Below are 25269 nucleotides of genomic sequence, written 5' to 3' on the forward strand. Positions count from 1 at the left end.
CTGCTACTGGCACTACTCCAGCTAAAATGTATGTCTGTGTTTGTATTATAAACATTTCCCTCTCCAACTCCTAAAATGACGTTTTAAATTTTGTCAGGTAAAATGTTTTCCCAAAACTTTTAAGAACAATAATCCCCCTCAGGCTGAAAGCTTCTCTGTCAAGGACATATTCTCACAGATGAATTGAGAGGGCAATTCAGTTTAACGTAGATGATTCAGTCTTTTCCGTTATACAGTGGGGCTGAAAAAATCTGCAGGATATAATCCTGTTTTTCCCCCCAACATGTAGCACGTTTTAGTTGCCACAAAAGTGAGTATGCCTTCGCGTTCTCTAATGAAAAGTAAGGAAACACTTTTGAATATAATATCCCCAGCATCTGTGCAGCTTCACCCGCTGAAAACTACATCGATGTTAAAGCTGACACCAAGTAAATATATTGATATTCTGAATATACTAATAAAGATGAAGAATGAGGCACAATAAAATGATTTAAGGCAGTAATTAAGATGTTGCAATTTAGATTTATGGTTTGTTTACCCGCTAGCTGTGAATGTATTTGCTTTCATTGTTTTGGGTGTTTCATAATTTTCCTTTTTATATTTACATTTAAAAGTGTTAAAAGGCTATTGCAGAATGAATCTAATTTCATACAGCTATTTAAAAAACACTATTACATAAATCATCAGAAGGAAAAACAAAGAGTTAGCAGTATTATCCAATGTTTCATTATTTAATACAAGGAATCATATTTAGAATAAATCGTAAAAGAGTGAGAGAGAAAATACCCAAAATGGGATTATGGCAGGGAAGCTCCCGGTTGCATATGGGAGAAGACGTTGTGTATTTAATATTATTCTTGTTTTAATTATTCAGACAGTGAAGTCCCCAAAGCCTGTCGCCTGCCCTCATTCATTCACCTGCCTTGCTGTGATTCGGTATCGCAACGGGCAAGGGCTTTGCCAGCCTTTTGTAGGGCAGTGTTAGAAGTTACCATCCTGCTGTTTATTGTGTCTTAGTAACACGTACACACACATCTGCGCGTGGATTTCCGTGCACACTTACACACACACACACACACACACACCATGCACACGCTTGCCCCCGCACGCACGAGCCCAGCAGCTTGCACAAGCCCAGGGCCCCGTTGACACGGGCACGCCCGGGCACACTCACGAGGCCCTGCCTGCGCGTGCACACGTGAACACGCCGCCCCCTGTTCACGGCAAGGCGCGGGGCGCCCTTGCACACGCACATTGCCCCTTCCACCCACCCCCCTTGCACGTCCGCCCGGCCGCCGCATGTGCGCGGCTCCTTTAACTCGGTGCCATCCCCGCCCCTCCCCCTCCCCGGCGGCAGCCCCCTCCCTGCTCCGGGGACCGCGAGCCGCAGCCCCATCCCGCTGGAGCGGGCGGCCCGGCCGGGCGCGGCCAGTGCATGAGGGCAGCGGGCGGCGGCGAGTCCCTCCCGCCCACCGCGGCGGCCCCCCCCTCCGCTCCTCGCCGGGGCCGGGGCCCGGGAGGCTGAGGCCGCGCCGCGCCCGGGACATGCGGCCTCCCCCGCCGCCGCGGAGGAGGAGATGAGGCTCCGCCATGGCACCTTCCTCACCCTGCTGCTCGGCTGCCTCTGCGCCCTGCTCTCGCTCTCCTGGTACGGGGCCTTCAGCGGGCACAAAGGTAAGGGGCGGCCGGAGCCCGCGGGCTGCCTCCCGGCCGGGCATCGCCAGGCACCGACCCCTCCCCGTCTCCCGGAGGGGGCCCTCCCGCGGCGCCCCTCGCCTTGCACCTCGCAGAGCCTGACCCGGAGCTGAGCCCTCTCCCCGCCACGCTCTGGGCACCCAGCCTGGGGACCCTCCCCAGTCTCCTGGGGACCTGCCCCTCCAGCCCGGCACCCAAAGTCTCCTTCCCCCCCCCCCCACTCCTCCTCCTAAAGCAGCCAGCCCCTTGCAAGCCCTCTTCTGCAGTAAAGGGGTGGCTAAGGATCTCTTCCGTCCCCCTGACCACCTCCTCTGGAGTAAGGGGCTGTCGAGTATTCCCTTCCCCCAGGGTATGTCTCCTAGATCCCTCTCCCAGGACTCGGGGTATGGGGCAGGCAGAAAGGCGAGAGGGACCTGGACGCTCACTGGAGCTGCCAGCCTTCCTTTCCCCCCTCTGTGTTTAGCTCTGCCTGTCCTCTTCTTTCTGCTGCTGAATATGAAGTTCCCTCTCCGCCCTCCTCAGGGGTACCCGTGCATCCCCTGGAACACAGTGCTGTGTACATACGCAGTCCGGGGTGCCTTCCTCTAGGGATTCAGCCTGAAGTTTATTCTCCGTTTGCAACCAATTCCACAGCCCAGAGTTGAGCTCTAAAGGTGCATCCCACGGGCCAGTGCTTCCCAACCAATGATAATTCAAGCTTTTTAAACTGGGTACCCTAGGTCGGTGGTTCTCAACCAGGGGTCCAGGGGCTGCGAGGGGGGTCTGCCAAGCAGGGCCGGCATTACACTTGCTGGGGCCCAGGGCCGAAAGACAAAGCCCCACCGCATGGGGCTGAAGCCTGAGGCCCCGAGCCCCGCCAGCCGGGGCTGACGCTGAAGCCTGAGCAACCTAGCTTTGCGGGGGTCCCTGTGGTGGGGGCCCCTGGGCAATTGCCCTGATTACTGCTCTCCAACACGGGCCCTGGGTTTTATATGCAGAAAAACAGCTGTGGCAAAGGGAGGCCGTGGAGTTTTTAAATAGCATGTTGGGGGGGGCCTCGGAAAGAAAAAAGTTGAGAATCCCTGCTCTAGGTTCCCCTTCCTCCCAACCTTAGTGATGAGTCTCTGAACTAGACCCTTGTTCTCCCCGACTGTGAACTTCTCATTGTTTATGTGTGCTCTGGACCTGTAAGGATAAGACGGGCATTTGGAGTCGCAAAAGCTCCTGTGTGGGGTTGGATCCCATATACTGAATGACAAGCAGCAGTTAATGCTTGGTACAGCCAAGTTTTTAATCTGGTAAACTGATAGCTTCCTGAACTCGCTGGGAACCCGTTATCATAGGCTGTACTTAATTCTCTCGTTCCTGAGTAGCCTTGGCTGGAGCCTGGATTTTCCTTTGCCTTGCTACCTTGTCATCATCCTGAGCTGCTTTATTTCTCCTGTAGCTGCGTTCTGAGTGTGTCCCATCTGTGGGTTGGCCGGTCTGGGGATTTCTTTTTCGTTGTAGTATGTAAGTATTTTTCAGTCCTGGCTCACCCCTCGTTCAAACATCTCTGCTCCCCATCATGGCCACAATTCGCTGGCTGAGGAAAGTGGATGCAGAGCTCTGTGGAGCTGATTTGATGAGAGGAGTCTTTGCAGAGTGATGTAAAGCAAGTGCCTGTTGGTCAGGATATGGATGAACAAATGAAGACATCTTTACCAAGGCGCTCTGTACTCTGTGGCAAGCGTGACCTATATTCTGTGGCAAGGCCCTTGAGTTCCACAGCACTCCAGTGCTGCAGACTGTAGATACTGCAGCAGCTGCCGAACATTTTAAAAAGGAGTTTTGTATTGAATTAAATATGAAAATGAATAATAAAACCAGTACAGTAATCCCTGTGTTATTTAATATGATATCAAATTAAATTTATTTTACACTTCCCTTAAATATTTAATTTTCAAGTGTGCTGAAATTTGCATTGAGAACATGTAACTGTATTGTTTACATGATTGGGGGCGGGGGGAAAGCTGGAGACTTTGGAAATGGAAAAGAGACATCTGGAGCTTTTGGCATGTGAAAAGGTGCGGGGAGCAGTTTGGGAAAAGCTCACTAGCTGAATGTTGGTTAAAATGATCAGCAGTGAAACAGTTAACAGCATTAGACACTTACATTGTCATCACTAGGTTTCAAAATTAACACCGTATTCACTTTCTCTTTGAACACATATTTCAGATTGTTTTAAAATCCAGTCAGGCAATACATTGTAGATTTACAGCTCCAGTCAAATGTAGAACATTTTCTTAAGTATGAGGGCTAGAAATATAACTTAAAAAAATTAAAGTTTAGCTGATGGTGCACAATTCTGAAGAGCACACAGGGCCCTGCTTTTAAGTTAGATTCCATTTACCAGAGGCACCCCCCTCTGCCTGCGGTCACGTATATACATGTATATGAGAGATTCTCCTGTGAAGCTTGGCCTTACTTTTTTCTAACAACGTAATAGCCACCTTTCCCCAACCTGTCAGTCACAGCTTCAAAGTCCTGTTTTTTACTTGGCTAGTGAAAAATTACTGTAGTTGCTTCTCGATTGCAGCTGTCTGTCTCTGGTTTGAGTTAGCCAGTGGGTACTGCACCTTCCACGCTCAGTTGGCCCTTCGTTCAGTTAGTGACTCTACTCATTTCTAAATTTTGCTCTTCTAAAAGTCCTTAAGTCTGCACTACCCATCTGTCTAATGTAATGGTTGCTCTGCTCCCTCTCATCCTCCATTTAAACAACGATTCTTTTTTATTGTTGTAAAATTGATTTTAGCTTTTTATGAAACATTATTTGGTTTTCCCGCATTACTCATCAACTAAAAGGTTCTGCTAACTATGTTTCTAGCATGGTTTAAATCCCATTATAGCCACCTCCCTACAGAGCTCCAGATAGCAAGATTGTTGAGAATGATTTTAGGGCAGATGTGTCTGTAACTGTGTCATTGGCTGAATATTACTTTTGAGATTTCCCCTCTAAAAATGCATGACCTGTTTTGTTATGTTCTTTCAGTCAAAAATGCCAAACCCTGGGGTAACTTCCCCATATTTATATGTACAGGAATGCTCTGGAAAACTGCTTTCCTGTGATGGACACAGACATTGTTCATTATTTTAAAAGAACCTCAAACACCTCACTGTATGAGCAGAATGGCAAATTAGTAACTGGAGTTTCCTGAAGTGTGGCTGCCCTGTTTAAAGAAGCAGGTGTTTTCTGCAATATTTCATTAAAAATAGAATTCTAACCTTTCATTTAAGGATAATATGCATTGTGGCATGTTAAAAGGATGCCTGCTTTTTCTCTCCTTCCCAGTCCTTGATAAGGTGCCAAACTGACCACACAAGAGACTTAAATAAAAGTACAGTGGAACCTCAGAGTTATGAACACCAGAGTTACGAACTGACCAGTCAACCACACACCTCATTTGGAACCGGAAGTACACAATCAGGCAGCAGGAGAGACCAAACAAACAAACAAACAAAAGCAAATACACTACAGTACTGTGTGAAACGTCAACTACTTAAAAAAAAAAAAAAAGGGGGGGGGGGAGCAGCATTTTTCTTCTGCATAGTAAAGTTTCAAAGCTGTATTAAGTCCGTGTTCAGTTGTTGAAAGAACAACCTCAGCATTTTGTTCAGAGTTACGAACAACCTCCATTCCTGAGGTGTTCATAACTTTGAGGTTCTACTGTATCCCCATTGTATCTCAGTGCTGTTTTGGAACAACCATCTCTAGCGACCTGTTCATTCTCAAGCTATAGCTGTGATTTTGTTACTCAGTAGTGTCATGGCCACCAACTGATTACATGTAATAGGGTTCAGTGTGTGTCTGTTCAGCAGCTTTCCTGCTATTGTAATGGCATTTGTGTGTCCACACTTAGCTGGGACCAGGGCCAACGATAGGGCAAAGGGGCTAGGCAGATGCCATAGCCATCCCCCTCGAAACCCTCCACCTCAACAGCCCGCTCAGTGCCTTGAGCTCATCACCTGGAAGCCCTGCCCCAGTCACCCACCCAGCACCCCGATGCACTTCACAGGCACCCCCTGCCTGGGAATGAGGGAAGGGCTCAGGGGCCACCAGTGCCAGGTAGAGGCAGGTGCTCAGGTTGGGCCCGGCCATTACCTATGATGGTCCCAAATACAGCATTGTCCAGGCAGAAATAGAGTGGCACCGCAGAGCCCCGCTCTGGGGGACTGTGGGGCTGATACTCCAGGAGGCTTGACAGCCACGGATCGTGGGGCGCAGCATCTCAGAGCAGGAATGAACCCTCCAGCCGCCTTGGGAGCTGCTGCCTCTCGGGGTTGGCCCCTTCTCCTTGCCCTCCACCTGTTGGCTCTGCTTTCCCCTCCCCTGCCAGGGGTGCTGGTCTCCTCTGGCCATGGGTGGGGGTCATAGACAACAACCACTCCGGCAGCAGGAGGCTGGCGTCCTGCTCCTCCTCGCTGTCTGCTTCCCAGTCGGACAGGGTGGTGCCAGGTGCCCTGCGGGTGGGAGCGGGCCTTCCCGGGGTGGAGTCATGACTCAAGCTGTTGGGGGGTGGCCAGACTTTTAAATTGTGCCTCCCCTCTATCAGTGTACACAGTTTGGGAGGGGGTGTTGCCTCCCCAAACTTCACCTATGGTTGTGCCAGCAGACCACCCGGGACTGTGTCACAGCCCACCTTTGGGCCACAGCCCACAGTTTGGGAACCTCTGCCCTAGTGTATAATGAAAGAAACATTTAGGGTGATCTCTTAGGGGCATCCTGTCATACTCTCCTGGAGGAGAGAATGGTCATGCAGTTTTGGACTGGGGTTGCATGCCCAATGTGTGCTCGCAAATTCTCTGTGCAAGACTAAATTCTAACTTCTATATTACTTTTACTGTTATGATGAATGGAAATTACTTTCTGATCTAGTGCTTGTAGAGTTGTCTAGCACCCTGTTTTGAGGCTTTTGTGGTATTTTAGAAACTGAAAGTTTGGACATATCCACAGAGTGCTTTCACAGCAATAAGTACCCATCTTTTACAGCGCAACATATGGTGGGAGTCCCTTCTCCTATGTGAACTTTGAAACTGTATTTTGAAAATAAAGTTAAGAAATCCATGTAAAGAATTACCATTCGCATACTGCATTAGTATTCCCACTTCTTTGCTGAATAAGGGATCTTTATTCTAACATCCCCCCCACCCCCCAATGTTAACTAGGGTTAAATCCTAGAATAACAGAAGTGTCAGGTTGTTTGATGGGAAGAGGAATATTATTTAGGTCACTTCCTGATAATTCCAGTAATGATCATTATTTCAGTTAATAGGTAAAGCATGGACAATGGGAGTAAGCCTTCAGATGAGGTGTGCGGGGAACCAAAACTCCGCTTTAGAAGGATAGTGTACGGGGGTAATTGAAAACCTGTTGGATGATTTTAATAGATTTTCCTCCAGCAGCTTGTTGGTCCACTTTGTTAAAGCTGGAACTCCTGCCTATTGTCGAAGTTTCTTTAATGAGGAGTGGCTATAGAACATCACTTATACCGATGATGCAATTAGGAAAAATAGTGTAAAGCTGCATGGAGTATTTAATTCCTGATCCTGACTTTCAAGAGCCCGTCAAGGATCCTGTGGGGTGGAGACCTCAATACTGATGCAAAAATATTAATAAAATTATTATAAATTTTTAAAGTTGTTATAAACTTGTTTGCTGCTTTACTGAATATTAAGGTATAGGTACAAGAGTGTTATACAGTAGAACACCAGAGTTATGAACTGACCAGTCAACCACACACCTCATTTGGAACCATAAGCACGCAATCATGTAGCAGAGACAAAAAAAACAAAACAAAGCAAATAACTGTACAGTATTGTGTTAAACATAAACTACTTTTAAAAAAAAGGGAAAGTTTAAAAAAAGATTTGACAAGGTAAATAAACTGTTTCTGTGGTTGTTTAATTTAAATTAAGATGGTTAAAAACAGCATTTTTCTTCTGCATAGTAAAGTTTCAAAGCTGTATTAAATCAGTGTTCAGTTGTAAGCTTTTGAAAGAATAACCATAATGTTTTGTTCAGAGTTACTAACATTTCAGCATTATGAAGAACCTCCATTCCCAAAGTGCTCATAACTCTGAGGTTCTACTGTAGCTAGAATGTTTAGAAATATAAAATTGCACATTTAGCTTATTACATTACAAAATGTTAAAGCTAATCAAAGAAATTCCAGAAAGTTTCTGCTTCTGTCTTCCCAGGACGAGCAAACATCAAGCAGACTAACCAAGTGAACACTTTTTTAGGAAGAAATGTGATTGTGAAAGGAATGCACGGTTACGATATCCAAGCAATAAATCTAGAAGTGTTCCTATTCCAATTTCCCCCTCCCCTTTTTTCCCAAAGGAAAACTGGAGTTTAAGCCCACACAAAGAATTCTAGAAATATCCTTATTAAAATTGACTTCTTTTGTAAACACACTGAAGTCTTCATTCTTTAAACTTGGAGAACATTTGTGGTGGGAAACATTTAACAGAACTGGTTACTTCCAACTTATGTTTCATTTAAAGGTAAAAACCTTTGTTTCTGGTGGGGAGGTTTACTTGGATTGGTTTCTTCTTGAGTTGTCTCTGATTTTCTTATCTGTCTGAGGCAGCTTACCTCTAGAGATGGACAGGATGAGTTGTGAAATGCTTTCTCTCTAAGCAGAATAGCAGAGGCTCTGAATGTGGGGTGCTCATTTCAGAGTCTTTTATACCCTTCTCCTTATTTTCATTAAATTATAGAAAAACACACCTCTTTCATGCTTGTTTAGATTCAAATTGGTTGCTGTCATTCTTATAATTGGCTCCATGCCTTCGGGATCGTCCTAATGACACTTTCAGCTCCTGAATATGCAGTTTGTTTAATTAATATGCAACATTTCTTTAACTGCCTTTGTTCTTCTTGTGGCAGGAAAGATTCAGATAACTTTGAAAGTTTGTTTCAACTCCATTTTCTGAGATATTGTTTCAAGTTTATCAGAGTTTTACAGGAAATTAAATACTGTTTTCAAAAATGTCTAGACACTCCTGTTTTTCATATAAGAGGTTTTAGTTCTCAAAACTGTCTTAAAATTAAATAACTCAATGTAATTAGCCTAAATTGTTGACTCTATGAGTATACCTGCGCTGCAATGTAAACCCGGAGTTAGCAGAACTTGAGTTAGCAGTCCCTGGGTTTGTATCTACACTCATTTGCAACCCCAAGTTAGGAATTGTTGAATCCCGGGTCCCAACCTGGGGCTCCAGCACCTACACCAGAGATAGGCAACTTATGGCACGCGTGCCAAAGGCGGGACGCGAGCTGATTTTCAGTGGCACTCACACTGCCCAGGTCCTGATCACTGGTCCGGGGAGCTCTGCATTTTAATTTAATTTTAAATGAAGCTTCTTAAACATTTTAAAAACCTTATTTACTTCATGTACAACAATAGTTTAGTTATATATTATAGACTTATAGAAAGAGACCTTCTCAAAACTTGAAAATCTATCACTGGCACATGAAACCTTAAATTAGAGTGAATAAATGAAGACTCGGCACACCACTTCTGAAATGTTCCCAACATCTGACCTACACTATATTGTGCAGGCCTGTGTTCAATGCCCATATCCCAGACTTCCTATCTTCCTCCCAAAATGTGGCCACTCTGGCCTTTCATTCATGGTGCAGTGAGAGAAAACTTGACTGTGCACCAAATTTGACTATCCAGAGGAAAAAGAAAGACAGTCTATGGGATTGTGGGATACTTTTGGGTTTTGGCAGACTTTTAGAGCAAGAATGCAGTGGGTCTGCATCTACACTGCAAAACAATAGGGCTTGAACCCTGGGTCCCAGCTTGACTCAGGCTCAGACCTTCCACCCTCGTGGACTCCTGGGACCTCGGGTCTGAGCCCTGGGTTAGCATGATTTGTGTGTAGATGAAGGGGTATTAGGCTTGAGCATGAGTTCAAACCCTTGGCTTAAACTGGGAGCACCTCCAAGGTGTACTCTTCTCTCTGTAAATTAAGACCAAAATACATTCTTTCCCAAACTTACTGTGAATCCATTCTTGAGTATATCCTTACATAAATAAGAATGTTTACAGATGGGCAAAAGAGCTTTGTTTCAGGGCAGGTGAACCTGTTGGTTATTAATAACCACCAGCCAGTTTCTAGTTGGCAAAGTAAGCAATCTTACTATATCTTATGAAAACAGGAGAAAATATTTAAATAGGTTACTAGAAGAAGGCATTTAAGGAGTTGTTGTCTTGAGACAGGCCAATTAACCAACACTAAGAATCTTAAATCCAATGAAATCCCACTACTTCTCTGATTACCAGTATTTAGCCCGTCTCCTCTCCAGGAATATGTGGTCTAACCACCTGGGGACTAACAGGAAAAACTGTTAGTCTTTTAAATTATTTCAATATTCCAACAAGATTTAAAATTCTTGTAATGATTTAAGCACTTGGCCCCATCTTAGTTAACGTCCTCTCACCAATCCACATGCTTAGGAGCCACTGGAGGTAAGCCTGTGCCCCAGCCCCACGCCCCAATCCCCTGAGCCCCACCCCAAACCTGGAGCGCCTTCCTGCACCCTAAACCCCTCATCTGCAGCCCAGAGCCTGCACCCCCAGCCCAGAGCCCTGACCCCCTCCTGCACCCCAGCCCTGAGCCTCTCCCACACCCCAAACCCCTCATCCCCAGCTCCATTGGGTCACAGGCATCAATAATTTTCTTCAGCTGGATCTCCAGAAAAAAAAGTTTGAAAACCACTGATGTAGAGAGACATGTAGAAGAGATTGTAATGGAAATAGCCAGTTTATCATTTGTGTTTGGTCATTTGTGGTTAATATTTTCTTTTCCTTTAATAATAAAACAGCTGTAGTTAATAATTGCGATTATTTTGGGTGGTCTTGATCATGGTGTCCCCTAAGGCAGTGTTTCTCAATAACTGGTCCATTGAGTGGCGCCAGGCCCTGAGATTTCCCTGGTACAGTTTAGGAAGGCAGCAAGCCAGTCCCTGGTATCAAAAAGGTTGAGAAACATTGCCTGAAGGTATATAAAAGGACCCCTGTGACTAAATAGTGGAAGCCAAATCCCTGAGTTGGCAATGAGAGAAGCAGTTGGTACGAGCTGGTCTTCCATTTCTTGTTTTTCTAAGTGAAATATTTTAGTAATTTTTTAAGACCAAATTACTTGGCGCCCAACAGTTTAAAAGTACCCTTTTCAACTCCTGTCCTGGTCTTTTGAGTGACTGTGTATGTGGCCCATAAGCTTAAAGCAAAGAGGATCTCTCATGAGGTTAGATGTTGATACCATTGATATTTATTACAACTTGGCCCACTGTATCACAAACATTGGAATGATTCCAAGTGTAACTTTCTAATGAGTTTGCAGTGGGGCAGGCTTAGAGATAGTGTTCGGGGGGGGGAAATCGTGTTTACTTGACTAAACCTGGATTTATAAGCCACACTTGTATGGTTTTGAAGTGCTTGCTTGGTAGGTGATTATGAAGAATAAGGCTCAGTAAGTGCAGCTTCAATCCTTAAAGAAAATGACAGTCTGTAACAAAATCTCTGTATAAATATGCAAGCCGGTCTCTTCTCTAGAGGCAGGAGGAGCAGAGTTTGCTGTACTGCTAAATAAGGGGGTATATTTTTATTCCAATATGCAGGACTTTCCTCATTTCCCATATGTGTTTCCAAAACTGTATGCTGATTTCCTTTCATGTAAATTGTGAATGCTCTTCTGAGGCTTTGTCTGTGCTGGGGATTTGCTCCGATTACAGCTGTTGTTGGAGAGTCACAGGTGTAGTTGCACCAGTGCAACCCCCAATGTAGAAGGGTAAATTAAGACTCGTACGGGTGTAGCTTTATCCCATTTGAAACTGGTGTAGACAAAGTCTAAGAGTTCACCAACGTATGGTTCCACAGAACAACAATGGCAACACAAAAACCTGGTTCTAAAGTCCCAGAGAGCCAGATCCATACTGATTATCTACTAAGGGGCCAACTCCTTCCTGGAGACTGCAGAATGTAGAAGGATATCATTCAAATGCCTGACAAACGAGCAGTGCGTGAGCAGATCTGACAACCATCTCTTGCTTGGTATGTTGCTTATCATAACTCGTGTGATCGATGGCTTGAATGCAGCAGGATTTACAAATTATTTTGCATACAATTTGATGAGATTTAGCCTCGCACTGACAAATTGCAGTCTGGGAAGACCTGAAGAAGAACTTTTTGTAAGCTCGAAATCTTGTCTCTCCCACCAACAGAAGTTGGTTCAGTAAAAATATTATCTCAGCCACCTTGTCTCTCTAATATCCTGGGACAATATGGCTACAACAAAACTACGTATAATATTGTGGCATTCACACACACTTATCAGAATAGATCCCTCTCTGTACTTCTCTAACTTGTGTTTTGTTTTGTTTTCAAATTGGACGTTCTTGTTTGTACTTCATTTATACCTTTTTGTATGAATTATAGGTACAGCTATTACTCCTGTAGTGATATTTGGATGAACTTGAGAATTTTGGGGGCAAGGAAGGATGGTCCAATGATTTAGGGTACCTATATTGAATTCCCTGCTCTGTCACAGATTTTCTGTGTGACTTTGGATAAGTTACTTAGGATCTCTGTGCCTCAGTTTCCTATCTGTAAAAGGGAAAATAGCACTGTCCTATCTCACAGGGATATTGTGAGGATAAATACATTAAATATTCAGGCACTCAGATTCTGTGATGATAGGGGCCAGAAATGTATCTAAGATGGAAAGGTCATAACATACAGAAAGGAGGTGATAAACTGACCCAGATATATTTAGTATTTTCCCTGTACTTGTATACTATGAGTAGGCCAATTTCTCATTCATTTGATTCAACGGATTCATTTAAAAGAAAACATTGATTTATGCTTATATCCTGAACACACATTGATTATATACTTGGTTTCAGCTAGCAAACAATGGATTTGTTTTACATTAAAGTAACGCTACCAGTCATTTGTAGAAGGCTTTGAAGTCTGCAGAACAGTGAACAAACTGCTTTAGTAATAAAGCCTGGTAAATGACTGTTCTATCCCAAAATGTAACTACTAGTGGGCAGAGTGGATGAAAATTGATTTAAAAAAAAAAAAAAGCAAAGAAATTGGATTGTTAATTTAAATTAGATTTTTTAATTTTATTTAAATGATAGGGTTTTTTTTCTTTTTAAAGATCTATTTAAAATGAAATCTGAATTTAATACAAAATATGTTAAGGCCTAAATTTATTATAATCTCTTAAAACATTTAAATAAAAAAATAAATGTGGTGAATCCATGAGCCTCTATCAAAAACTTTGCATTAAAGGCTGCTGTTTTATATAAAGAAAGATGTTTTTCTCCTGATTCTAACTTTTGAGGTCACAGCTTTATGAATATGGCACAACAGTCTCCCCAAGTAACTTCAGAGACTCATTTCAAGAGAATTAGGTGAGTAGGAACTTAAGTGCCAGTCACTTTCACTTAGGCATATTTAAACATCATCAGTTTAGTTCACTGACTACAGTTAATCCCTCTGTTTTATAAATCATTTTATTGTAAACGTGAAACATATTTTGATAAACTTATCTTATGTATCTAAAATATTTGGTTGATTTGTTTAATAAAATATATTTTATATGCACGTTTGTGTGTTTGTTTAATTAAATTCCAGTTACCATCCTAACACAAATCATAAGCAAAAAGTTATCTAGTAAATAAGCAATATCTCATTCACCATTTTCTAACATACTAAAAAGCTACAATTACTAAGAATCTGAAAGTATTACAATATATAATTGCTTAAACAAATGTATATAGTCACAGTGTACCTTCCTACGTAGCAAAAAGGTGTACCAAATCTAGTATAAAGGTTCTCATTAGTTGTAAATCAGCATGTTTTGGATATTAAGCAGTGAAAATACACCTCTTTAAAAGATAACTGAAGTATAAATGGAAAGTTGATAAAATGGGTGATTTAAATCGAGGCTTTCCATGTGGTGATTTAAATCACCTTGGTTTAAACAAATCCACCCTGTCGGTACATTACTGCAGGTAGACTTTTGATCGTCCATTGAATTTACCACAGTTCATTATAAAGTGACTTTTTAAACCTTTGCACCAATTCTCTTTATAGTAAAACCTTCAGTTAATCTAATTACTTAGGTAAGGAAAATATGGCAAATACCAATTCTGTGGTATAACTTAGTATTTGTTTTACAGTAGTGCTTGGGGGGCTTCTTGGGTCCTCGAAGTGCAGTGCTTCTGTGTAGACACTCACTACAGCGACGGGGGGATTCATCTGTCGGCATCGTTAATCCACCTCCCTGAGAGGCAGTAGCTAGGTTGATAGAGGAATTCTTCCATCAACCTGTCTACACCAGGAGTTAGGTTAGCTTAACTATATCACTCAGGGGGTGCGGATTTGTCACATAACTTTTGAGTGTAAACCTGGCCTAAGATGAGATGCAGCAGGAGGTGTAATAAGCAATGAGAAGGAACATGGGAGTGGGGAGGATGAGGGAAAGGATAAGTAATGTAAAGCTTGTTATAAGATTACCCAGTTCCTCTTTTTCTGCAGTATTTTTTCAGCTGTAGAAAAATCAGTGCTGTGTAGAGGAATTAATTTCAAGCTGAAATCTGTAGAAGTTGGAGACTTTGAAATTGCAGAGGGGTTTCTGTACAGATGTTTTGCCTTGGCTTTGGTATGAAATGAGTTCCAAGATACAGTAAATCTGTGTGATGACATAACATTCCCTGGAGACACTTCTTGTTAAAAGTTAAAAATCTTTATAATCCTCTTTTGCAAAGTGAGAGTGTGGTTAAGCTGTTCTGGAGCATTAGTGAACTAAGGTAGAAATGGGCTAGAAAAGTGTGCGTGCTTTTGAAGCGGAAAGCAGATACATGTGGTTAGGGGTTTTTTGGTTTTGTTTTGTTTTTTAAAGATGTGAGAGAAGAAAATAGAATTTTTTATATACTCTGTCTTCCCCCTTCTCTTCCTGCGAACAGACAATGTTTTGAAAGGCTTCTTCTCCTACCACCTTCCTTGCATATTGTGTAAAGTGTACACCTGATACTGGGAAGGAGGAGAGAGCTAATTACAGGGTTGGTGTCTTCCCCCCCACCCCCTTACACCCACACTCTGCAGTTTCCATCACAGAAGAGACTGCTCAAAGAGGGAAGGAAGAATGGTATAAGTGTGAAGACACATCTCATTACAAGTTGTGGATTTTTATTGTAGATGGATGGGTAGCTAATAATTCCTGCTGTGGAGGTGTGTGCAGCACAATGTCATGAAGGAGACCAGGGCGCAAGGAAGTGTGGTGAATTTTCCCCTTTAGAGGCTGGCGTTGGTGGATCACAAAGATGATTTTAATTTGACGGGGGGGGGAGGGGGAGAGAAGAAGATCTGTTTATAGTGGCCCCTCATATCTAGCGAACTTCTGGATCTCCATAGGCATGGATTTTGGGAACCATTTGCCAATGTGTTACTACACAGATGGCTTTTAGAAGAAAATATGTTGTAAGTACAAGTGATCACAAACCACATCCTCAACCCAGTAATGATGTCATCAATACAAAGTTTTGGAAATTGAATGCAACCTCCCAATTTCCTTCTTTTTCCAAATCAACACCGTATCCTCCAGCCTTATTGATTTAGAAGTAAAAGGAAACTGTGTGTGGGTATTTTCTCTTCCATGGAGAGTGAATATGGTAAGAAAATGCACCACTTTTTACACACTAAGATGAGAGATTCTAGCTCTGAATCTTAGAGGTTACAATGCAGACAAAAGGACTGGAACTGGAAAGTTATTTTTGGAATGAGAATGGGGAAGAAAATCATTATGTATATCAAACACCAATGTGGCAGAACCCCACATGAAGAAAAACGTAACCTGTTTATACACTTCTTTCCATTACAGGAGAACAAATGAAGTTAAATATTGAGCAGCAGCCTAAACAGTTGCATTGCAAACATGTTGAACATTCTTTTGTTTTAAAATGCTAAACTTTAATCCTTAAGTAGTAACTGGCCAAATATTTATTCACCATTGATGTTGTTTCTGGTGAGGTAAATGTGAGAGTCGGTTAGCATGTTTTAAATTCAAGGGTAAACAAACTCTGGGGAATTCTAGAAAGCTCATTTCTGAATTTGATGTCTGAGCAGACACCAAAACATTGGAGCAGGAAGCTTTATTACAGGTGTAGCATCAAAAACAGCTGCTTACCTCTTTGAGTTCCATTTGCAGTCGAGTGCAAACTTCTTTGATCGTATCCCTTGGTGACATGCTACGTATGTGGAGGTATTGGAAAACCAAAGTTTTAATGTTTTTTAAGCTGCTCTTATTTGTTAAGGTCATTTAGTTTTGGATTTCATTTTTTAACAAATAGAAGTCCACTAGGTCAGCTAGGCTTGGTGAGGGGCAATAAAGTTGCCACATAGGCAGAAGTTACTGATCAGATTAAAAGATTAAAAGGAAACTGTTAAAATAAACAAAGAGATCTTTACAGCTGGGGCTGGAAGGTTAGCTGTGTTGTTAGAGACAAGGGTGCCCAGAGGTTACCAAACACAACTCCTAAATTTAAAACCCCCCAAAACTATGTATTATAGATTCCTGTTCCAGTTTCTTTTTTAATAGAGGCAAATGCCTCTATTAAATTTATTATATAAATTATAAATTTATTTTCTATAAATTTATTTTCTGCCTCATTGTGGTTTTTGTATTTGACAAGGAAAAAAATTTTTTTTAAAAAGGTCAGTTTGATTTGTTTTTAAACTACCATTAAAAGACAACTTGTATCCCGCCTCAGACTTGAAGCGAGAATGTCCATAGAAAAAAAATCTACTTATGCAGTCATTTTCTGTTAGCTTTATTATAGCACTACTTCTCCTGCTTCCTCTTGCAGTTGAGTCTTGTGCTTGTGACATCAGTGCGTTGCTATAGAAATGATTGTGCTGTCACAAAGACAGCATTGTGACTTCATAGTAGGATCAAATAAAATGGGATTGCTGTGGTATCAGCGAATGCCTTGTTGTGCTAGGCACTGTACAAATATAAAAAGACTGTCAAGGCTCTGAAGAGGAGAACATACTTAAATAGAAGTAAAATAACTTAAAGTGGGCAAAATTAGCAAAAAAAAAAATCATATGAATAGATTTGTGCTTTAATTCTAATATATGATACCTTCTCCAGTCTCTTCACTTCATTTTTTTGTTTTTATTTCATTTTGCTGAACTGCATAATCAAGCCTGGTCATTGCTCTCGTGCCCTGTCCATCATATTAGCAACAACAGTGGTTAATCATTACTGTTCTGCTGCCGAGTCCTACCATGGTTCCTTGACCATAAGGAACGGGGACGGTATGGCCAGCATGATTTCAGCTACCTAGTAGACAGAGCAGAAGATAAGTTAGCTGCATTTCTTAAATTTGTTCTCAAAGACCTTATGAATCACCAGTCAAAACATTGCCTTAAAAAATTAGTGTTCTAAAGGTCTCTGTAATGCTAAGAGCTTTCCAGTACTAGGGTCTGACCTGGAGATTTATACTGGGACAGTCTGACACCCAGTATTTGTAGGTGGACAATGGAGCTTGAGGGATGGGTTAAAAGCTTTGGAATACGGGTACTCAGCTAGACCACTGAACAGCCTTCTGTCCAGCTGAGTACCGTATTCCATGATACAGCAGTTTTCATAAAAACATCTTCACAATACTAACCAGAATGCGTAAGTTGTATAGACACATTCCCCGAATTGTTACACCTTTGTACTGTATAAATTGTTGCACCCCTTGATATATTTGCTATGGGGGCTAATGGCACCAGGGAATTTGCACAACCTGTAAATGCTGTTGTATGTGTTCAAAGAAGCAATAGCAGCAATGTGAGATACCTTGCTTGAAATAGGCAGGTTAATAATAGCCTAGCACTGGGGTGGGCAAACTATGGCCCACGGGCTGCATCCGGCTCATCAGACCTTTTAACCCATCCCTCAAGCTCCATTGCCCCACTCCAGCGCTCCCGCTCCAGCTGGGGACGGGGGTCGGGGCTTGCCCTGCTCCTGCTGCCCGGCGCTCCTGCATTACGGGCGTGAGGACATGGATGTTACTCCAGCTGCACCATCCTCATGTGCCATCAGAGCCTGGAACGTGCAAGCCCAGGTGCTTGCTGCTTGTTGGCTTAGGTGACTTTCCTAGCACCCAGAGGTGACTCGATTGTGGGCTGTTGGGACCTACATGGGAGGAGATTTCTGAGAGCAGGGGGCTCGTGAATCTCAAAGAGTTCCAATGACTGGAAGCTGACGCTCGACAAATCCAGGCTAACATACAATTTGTGTTCAGATAGGAGCAAAATTGTGTGGTAAAATCAACAAATAGCCCAGTAGTGTAATTTTCTAACAGCATGTTGTTCAACAGAATTATTTTAATAGTGTTGCTTTTGAAACAAACTTGTGTTGTCCCTGTTTGAACATGAATTGTTAATTTCATGAGCATTTGTGGCCAGCCATACAATTTCCATACCCAGATGTGGCCCTTAGTCCAAACAGTTTGCCCGCCCCTGACTTAGCGCATACATAGCGCTGTACCAATATCAGCTCATCCTCTCAATACCCATGTATGTGGCTTGGAAAATTTTCCTGACTCATCCTAAAGAGAATGAAACCGACCAGTACTACAATCCCCTGGTCCCCAAAAGCTACACTCCCTGCAGTTTTAAGGAATAAAGCAGTTGTACAATGTATTTAATGTAATATTTGTCATTGACTTTCTATTACATTTTTAAAGATTTATTACATACTACTAATACCAGAAGACATATTTCTTTAATGTCTTATTCCGTATTTGTCATATGTATTTGCTGAGCAGTATTTGACTCTCTCATAGAGCTGCCTGAACACCACGTACAAAAATACTTGTCAAACTACTCCGCTAATATACTGATGAAATCTGAACAGTATTTTTGCAAGTGTCTGTGTGACTGTTCCTGCTTACTTGAACTTCCTTGCTTTCATTTGATCTCTGTCCCTTTCCTGTCTCAACACTACTCATTTTCCTGCCACAGATCATAGTGTATCTTTTCCGGAGCTGTCTTTGGTGTCTGTTTCCTCTTTCCTTTCTCTCTCCCTCCATCCTTGTACCCCTCCCGCCCCCCGCCATCTCCTTCCCTCTGTTTCTCTTTTTGTTCCACTTCTGCTCCACAAAATCAATCTATTTTGGTAAATTTATTACAATAATTTTTCCTGCGCTCTCAATCCCACCCACTCTCATCTGCTCACCTACTTTGGGAAACTTTACCAGACACTTAATAGCCAAGTAACCCTGTTAGCCCATAAGTCATACCAAAAATGGTGTGAGGATGGAACACTGCCCAAGAGTGACACTAATCCCTGCCTTTGTTTCCGGGAAAGGGGAGGGCGTTAGCATTGCTCAGACTGTTTACAAGAGCTCCGTCTTTCGTATCCTCTTCCAGCTAATAAGTTTTTGTGATCAATTTGAAGCCTAGATTCCACTCAGGGTCCATCTATGCTTCAGCTGGAGCTGTAATTTCCAGCTCAGGTAGATGTATGCTTGCTAGCTTTGACTGAGCTAGTGTGCTAAAAATAGCAGGGTAGCCACGGTGGGGCAGGTGGCAGCCCGAGCTAGCTGTCTGAGTACAGTTCAGGGCGAGACCCTAGATAAGCACTTGGACAGCTGGCCCGTGCCACTGCCCATGCTGTTACACCTTCACGCCTATTTTGTCGCACGCTCACTTGATCAAAGCTAGCACGTGTACCTCTACCCGAGCTGGAAATTACACATCCACCTGCAGTGGCTGTGTACTCCTAGGCTCCTCCAGCAACGGGCACAGTTTTTCCCCCATGATTCTTCAGCAGCCAGGAAGGACGTGAGGGTTCCCAAGTGCAGGCTGGTAACGTGTACAACACTCTCAGTGCTTAGTGAGTGAAGGTAGGTAAGATCCAGGCAAAGACGGCACTGGTCCCCTTAAAATATTTCCCTCTGTCCCCATGGAAGCGGAAGACTCTTCAGGAACAAGTGTGACTTATCTGCAAAATAAGAAGAAACATCTTCCCAATGCGGGGAACTCGATTTGGGCACCAACCATAGCCAGTCCTTGCTGCCTGTGTTGTGTGCCAGCCCCAAAACAAAGCTGCTGATTTGAGTCTCTGCAGATGCTGCGGGGGCAGTCAATTAAGCATTTCTGTGCCTCCTGCAGAACTGTGGTCCAAGACTTTGTCTCAGTCAGCTTTGCTCCGAGATTTCTACCCCCAGCACTTCAGCAGTCTTCCTTCATGTTTCAGTTGTCATAGGCCATCCATAAATTAAGATGATCTTTTGAGGCTGAAGCCAGGAAAGTGGGGGTGGAGCATGCATGGGCAGGGATGCGGGCATCTTATCAATGGCTGAGTACAAGGAGCATTCTAAAATTCCACCAAGCTGTTGATAGAGAGGCTGCTGGCAGGGCAGCATTCTCTCTCAGATCCCTCTGGAAACATTCAGTGTCCATCAGTGTCCTAGGGCAGTCTAACAAAACAGGACAATTGCTCCAACTGATGAGTGCCCCTCACCCTTAAACTGAAGGAGGCAACAGCCCGTTTGTGGCATGAATATACATTGTCCAATCTCTGACTCCGGTCTCAACCCAAATGCTAAAACAAGAGCGAAGCTAACTGTAGACATGTAGCTATAAACCTCTTGGGATAGCCGTTGTGGTCGCTGTGAAATCCTGAATCCAGTTGACTCATCCTCTTTATGGGTGTTTAAGTCACTGTGTAGTATCAGCTATGCACCTTCAACACCACAGTGGTGAGGAACATCAACAGCTGATGCAGGGACTATGCAGTACTGTGGAATGGTTGATGCGCCAAAACCAGTCCAACTGCCTGTATGCACTTTTTGTCTCTTGTCTTACATTTAGAATGTAATTTTCTCATGTCTGGGATTGTCTTTGCACAGGGCCCAGCAAAATGGAGCCCTTTCGCAATACAAATAAATAACTTAACTCCATCAAGGGATTCTCATCAGAGATGGACACACCTGATCAATAGTGGAGTAGGACTTTAGTAGCTCTCATCCTGTTTAACCAAGTATCTGCACTTAATGGTGCTTCAGTGCACAGATGGCTAGTTACATCTGATATTGAACACGTTAATAACTTTGAACAAACCTCTGCAGCAGCTCATCTGATTGAGTCTGCCTTTGTGAGAAAGCTCTGACGTCAGTGGAGAACAGGGGGTCTTTATGGACATGATGAAGCTGGGGCAGGGAGTGTGGGGTGCTGGCACTGCATCCGAGCTTATAGAATGACAAGAGTAGGGTTTCCCATAACTTGACGATTGTGGTTGAGGTAAATAGTGGGGGCGAGGGAATAGCACTTCCAGCAAATGACAGGAGAAGTTATTTGGTGCTAATGGGAGATACGTTTGCAGATATCTGGAAATAGGATTAACAGAGTAAAGTAAAATATCTATTTAGAAAAAAATTTGGAAGTGCAAACTTCTTGGTTTGTATCTTTAAAATCTTGTCTGCTTTATTGTTCCAGTAAACTTGCATGAAGTAGCCGTTCTGGCTGAATGTGATAATAGGCAAAAGCTGATGAGGGTTGAGTGTGTTGTATAGGGAGGGAACATAACAAGAATATGGGCTTTGGATTCGCTGCTTATAGGTCAGTTTGTGTACCACGAATATCTAGTTCTGCCCTGCCTGCTGTCTTATTAGATTCATTTATTACTTTTGAAAGTACCTCTCCAGTGATTTGCTAAAATATCTAGTCACTATAAGTGTTTAGATTATTTGGCATGTGCATGGCAAGCATTAACTATCTTTGTTTAATCACAAAATAAACACATCTCTTTACTTTGGCTATTGATAAGGTCACCTATGGACTTGGTAATTATTTGCTAATTTTGAAAATAATGATTTAAGAGATCAAGTTCCACTTATTTTACAAGTATCTTGGTGTGTGTTCCTGAGAGAATGGAAGCTGTACTGCATCTGTTGGAACTAGTTACTTGTGAATATTTGGCATCTTAAAAAGCACTGATGTCTTGAGAGAATAACAACCATTGCTTGTATCTTCATCTTAAAACTAAACACATTATTGTAGACAGATAACAAGCCCTGCAGCCACAATTAAACAACCTATTTTCTAACATTTTTATCAGTAGGAATGGCTAGATTCTATACAACCAAAATAAGAGGGGGACTAAAATGCTGCTAAATCGGTGGTGGTGTTTTTTTTTTTTTTTAATGTTCCACCTTCTGTCCTTTGAAGAATTGTTTGCTGGTTGAGACTCATGGGGTAAATCTGTGACATGGACTGCAGATGTGTGGTGGTTATGAAGCAGCACAGCATCTTTATTTGGAGGGGAAGGGCTGAGAAATCTTCTGCAATATTTGCATGTTCTCAAAGAAATGTGTTAGAGTAGTAGCATATCTTGCTTTGGGGGAAGCTGAGAAATGGAAAATCCTTCACTGGAAGTTAGGAGAAATGGCACCTGCTATCACTGTATCTCCTGTCTTTATAACTTGGTGTAAATACAGCTATGTAAGACAGCTCTCCCATGGAAACAGTTGCAGAGCTCTAAAGCATATCTGTTAAGGAGTTACACTTAACTCCAGCCTCCACAGAGCACCAGAAACTGTTCTTCCATCCTTCTGTCCAGTCCCAAAGAGAAATTGTGGCATTCTTGGGATGTCTGCAGAGTTCTCAGAGTGTATATTCACCACCCAGCTCAGGTCAGACGGAAAATGCTTCAGTTGTGCTTTATCTAGAGTCAAAGGGAAAGAAGGGTTTGAAATCCTCCGTTTCCACGTGGCTCAGAGATGTTGTCTGGCACAAGTCAAAAAGCCTAACTCCATCTTCCAGTATCACAGCTCACTCCCTCAGAGCCGTGGCAGCCTAACGGGCAGAAAGATTATATGTCTTATACAAGAAAATCAGTAAAGCAGACATCTGATCATACCACCTTCAAAATTCTACAAACTGAACATCCAATCATCATCTGATGCTGCCTTCAGCAGATGGATGCTCCTCGCTGTAGCATCTTAATAATTATTAGGAAAGGGTTATCCCTTTTTGTATCTCTACATAATATCTGTGTGTAGTTCTCCCCCTGAATGGATACTGCTATAAAAATCTGAGTGTCATGGATCTGTGGACCTCATTACTCCAAGAAAAGAAATTTTTCAGGTAAGACGTGGATAAATTTTCCTACGCTTAGCATAATTACAGACATTACTTAGTAGTTATAAAACTACCCATTCAGTGCATGCCTAAATGACTTCCAGTCGCAGTGAATTCCACGGGGTGCATAAAGTGATTCTTTTAGTTGATTCTAAATGTTACTATCCTTCAATTTCATTGGGTCTCCTTGTTCTTTTGTTATGGGATAGCAGTAAAAAGGAGGCATTGATCAGATTTTTACCATATTATTCATAATTTTGATTACCCAATCAGATCCCATTAATTCTTCTACATGGAAGGTGAAATAGGCCGTTGAATCTACTCCTCTAGGCTCACTTAGGGACGTGATATGGATGGCACATCATCTAATTTTGCAGAGGGGGGAAGTAAGGAAGGGTGGAAGGTCAGCGTCTAGGTTGGTGATACTTTATTTTCAGATTCCATTCAGCACTTTGGTTTGCCAGGTGGTAAAGGAATCTCAGAAAAGAGGGCACTGCAGCTAGTCTTGGAAAGTGTGTAATCTTTTCTTGTTACCAGAGTATAAAGATAATTCCAATTGGGATTGAAACACCAGAGGGCAAATAATAGTTGAGGAATCCTCTTATAGTATTCCAGGGCATGGATGAAACCCACTAATGGGATAAAGAGGGATCCAAATAATTATCTCAGCTGCATTAACTTGTGGCCTTCTAGTAGGTTGCTGTTGCTTTGACACAACTGTCATGTATATAGAAAGCTAAAGCTGTCAAGATATTTTCAGGATCTAACTGGTTACTTTTTTCTAAAATGGGGTATTTTCCCTTCAGGATCTGTATCTCTTTCCTTGGTGACAATCTTTTGTTACCCTTGCTTGATGATCTGAATGAATCTGAATATGTTCTTGTCATCTACGTCTTGTCTTTGTATTGAGGATGGGTCATGTGAAGCCAAAGTATTTGAGTCAATGTTTGTTTCTTCCTTGTCCAAACAAAGGTTGAATAAATAATTGCTCAAATAAAGCAATTGATCTGTAGAATTGAGGTTACATTTTTGGCACTATTGGTGCATTGCTCAAAGATTTGGCAGTGAGTAGTCAGAGATGGAAGGCATCTCTATCCTAGTCCTCTTTTCTACAGGAGATTAAAATTAGGTGATGTGGATTTCATATAGGCCAGTTTTGGAAACCTTTGTATCTTTGATTGCTGTGATAAAAAAAAAACAAAACAAAACAAAAAAAAACAGTAAAAACTTGTGGTTGAAGAGCTGCTTGTAATTTTAAGGTATGTGAACACTCTTTAATTACATAATCACATTATTTTTTCCAAGGACCCCTGCCTCATTTATTGCGCAGGGTGGACTGTGCTCAGAGAATTAATCAGGGTTGTGTAGTTGATGGAACTGTTGTCTGTAGGGCTCCTGCTTGATTTGTTGCTGAAGCTGGAAGATGAGTAGGAATGAGGCAGGGAATTGCAGGAAGAGAAAGGATGTTCTTGTAATTAAGGCAGTTGAATGTTGTCCTAGAGAACAGGATTGTATACCTGCCTCTGCCATAGAGTTCCTATGTCGAGCTGGGCAAGTCACCTAAACTTTCTGCAGATTGACACTAAGTGTATGTTCTTCATTTTCTGGGCGTCAATCTTGAGACAGCTGTAATCTGATTAGCTGAAATGCTAATCGCTCACAAGTGCAACTGAATCCGTGTGAGCTATTTTCTGAACCAGTAATATCTTATAAAATACTAAGTTCCCTGAAAAATCAGGCATTCAGAATCTCAAATTGGGTGCCCAAAATTTCATTAATATTTGCAAAGAACTCAGATGCTACAGTGATGAGCATCACAGAGGCTATGAAGAATTTAAAAATTCAGAATTCAGAGGAGGGTTTGAATAGTGTGCAGAAAATAAGGCATGGGACTGCTCACTGAACAATGAGGATGAAATAAAATATTGAGTAGCTGCTTATCAGTGAGTTCCATCCACCCAGTGCAATGAATGAGGCTGGAGTCATGTGGACCGAACAATACGTGATGGTGTAACGACAGATTGTATCATAATGCATAGGCACAAGATTGCACAAGCAGCCTTAGTTCTGCCCTTTCCAAACTTTTTTGAATGGTTGACTTTGTAATCTTAACATTCTGTTAATTTAATATTGTATGTAATTATTTAGATTGTGATTGCATCTAAAACATAAGTGCCTTCCAAACAGAAAGCCACAGTCCCTGTTCATAAAAGCATATCTGTTAATAGTATAGGAAGTTTAAACAATGAAATTTTAAAAAATGTAATGTATTTCTCACCATTCTTGTGGTCTGCCTTATGAATTCTCTTTTGAACAGTTGGTATTAGGCTAGTCAGTTTAGCATTCTGGATTCCAGCACGTGCACAGTGCCTGGGGTGTTGAGATACTAACA

General features: G+C 42.3%; 1 protein-coding gene across 2 annotated transcripts in view; it reads left to right on the top strand.

Annotated features, from left to right (window-relative positions):
* The first annotated feature begins 1360 nt into the window (after nt 1–1360).
* MGAT4B (alpha-1,3-mannosyl-glycoprotein 4-beta-N-acetylglucosaminyltransferase B) overlaps nt 1361–25269 on the top strand; it is a 91783-nt gene continuing 67874 nt past the window's right edge. The window contains exon 1 of one of the 2 annotated variants that reach the window (XM_037906096.2): nt 1361–1674. In XM_037906096.2, the coding sequence (XP_037762024.1) occupies nt 1578–1674 (97 nt within the window). In that variant the 5' untranslated portion in view covers nt 1361–1577. The remainder of the gene's footprint in view (nt 1675–25269) is intronic. The other variant, XM_037906097.2, reaches the window with a different exon arrangement.

Source organism: Chelonia mydas, chromosome 8 (genome assembly GCF_015237465.2).
Source record: "Chelonia mydas isolate rCheMyd1 chromosome 8, rCheMyd1.pri.v2, whole genome shotgun sequence".
NCBI classification, from domain to species: Eukaryota; Metazoa; Chordata; order Testudines; family Cheloniidae; genus Chelonia; species Chelonia mydas.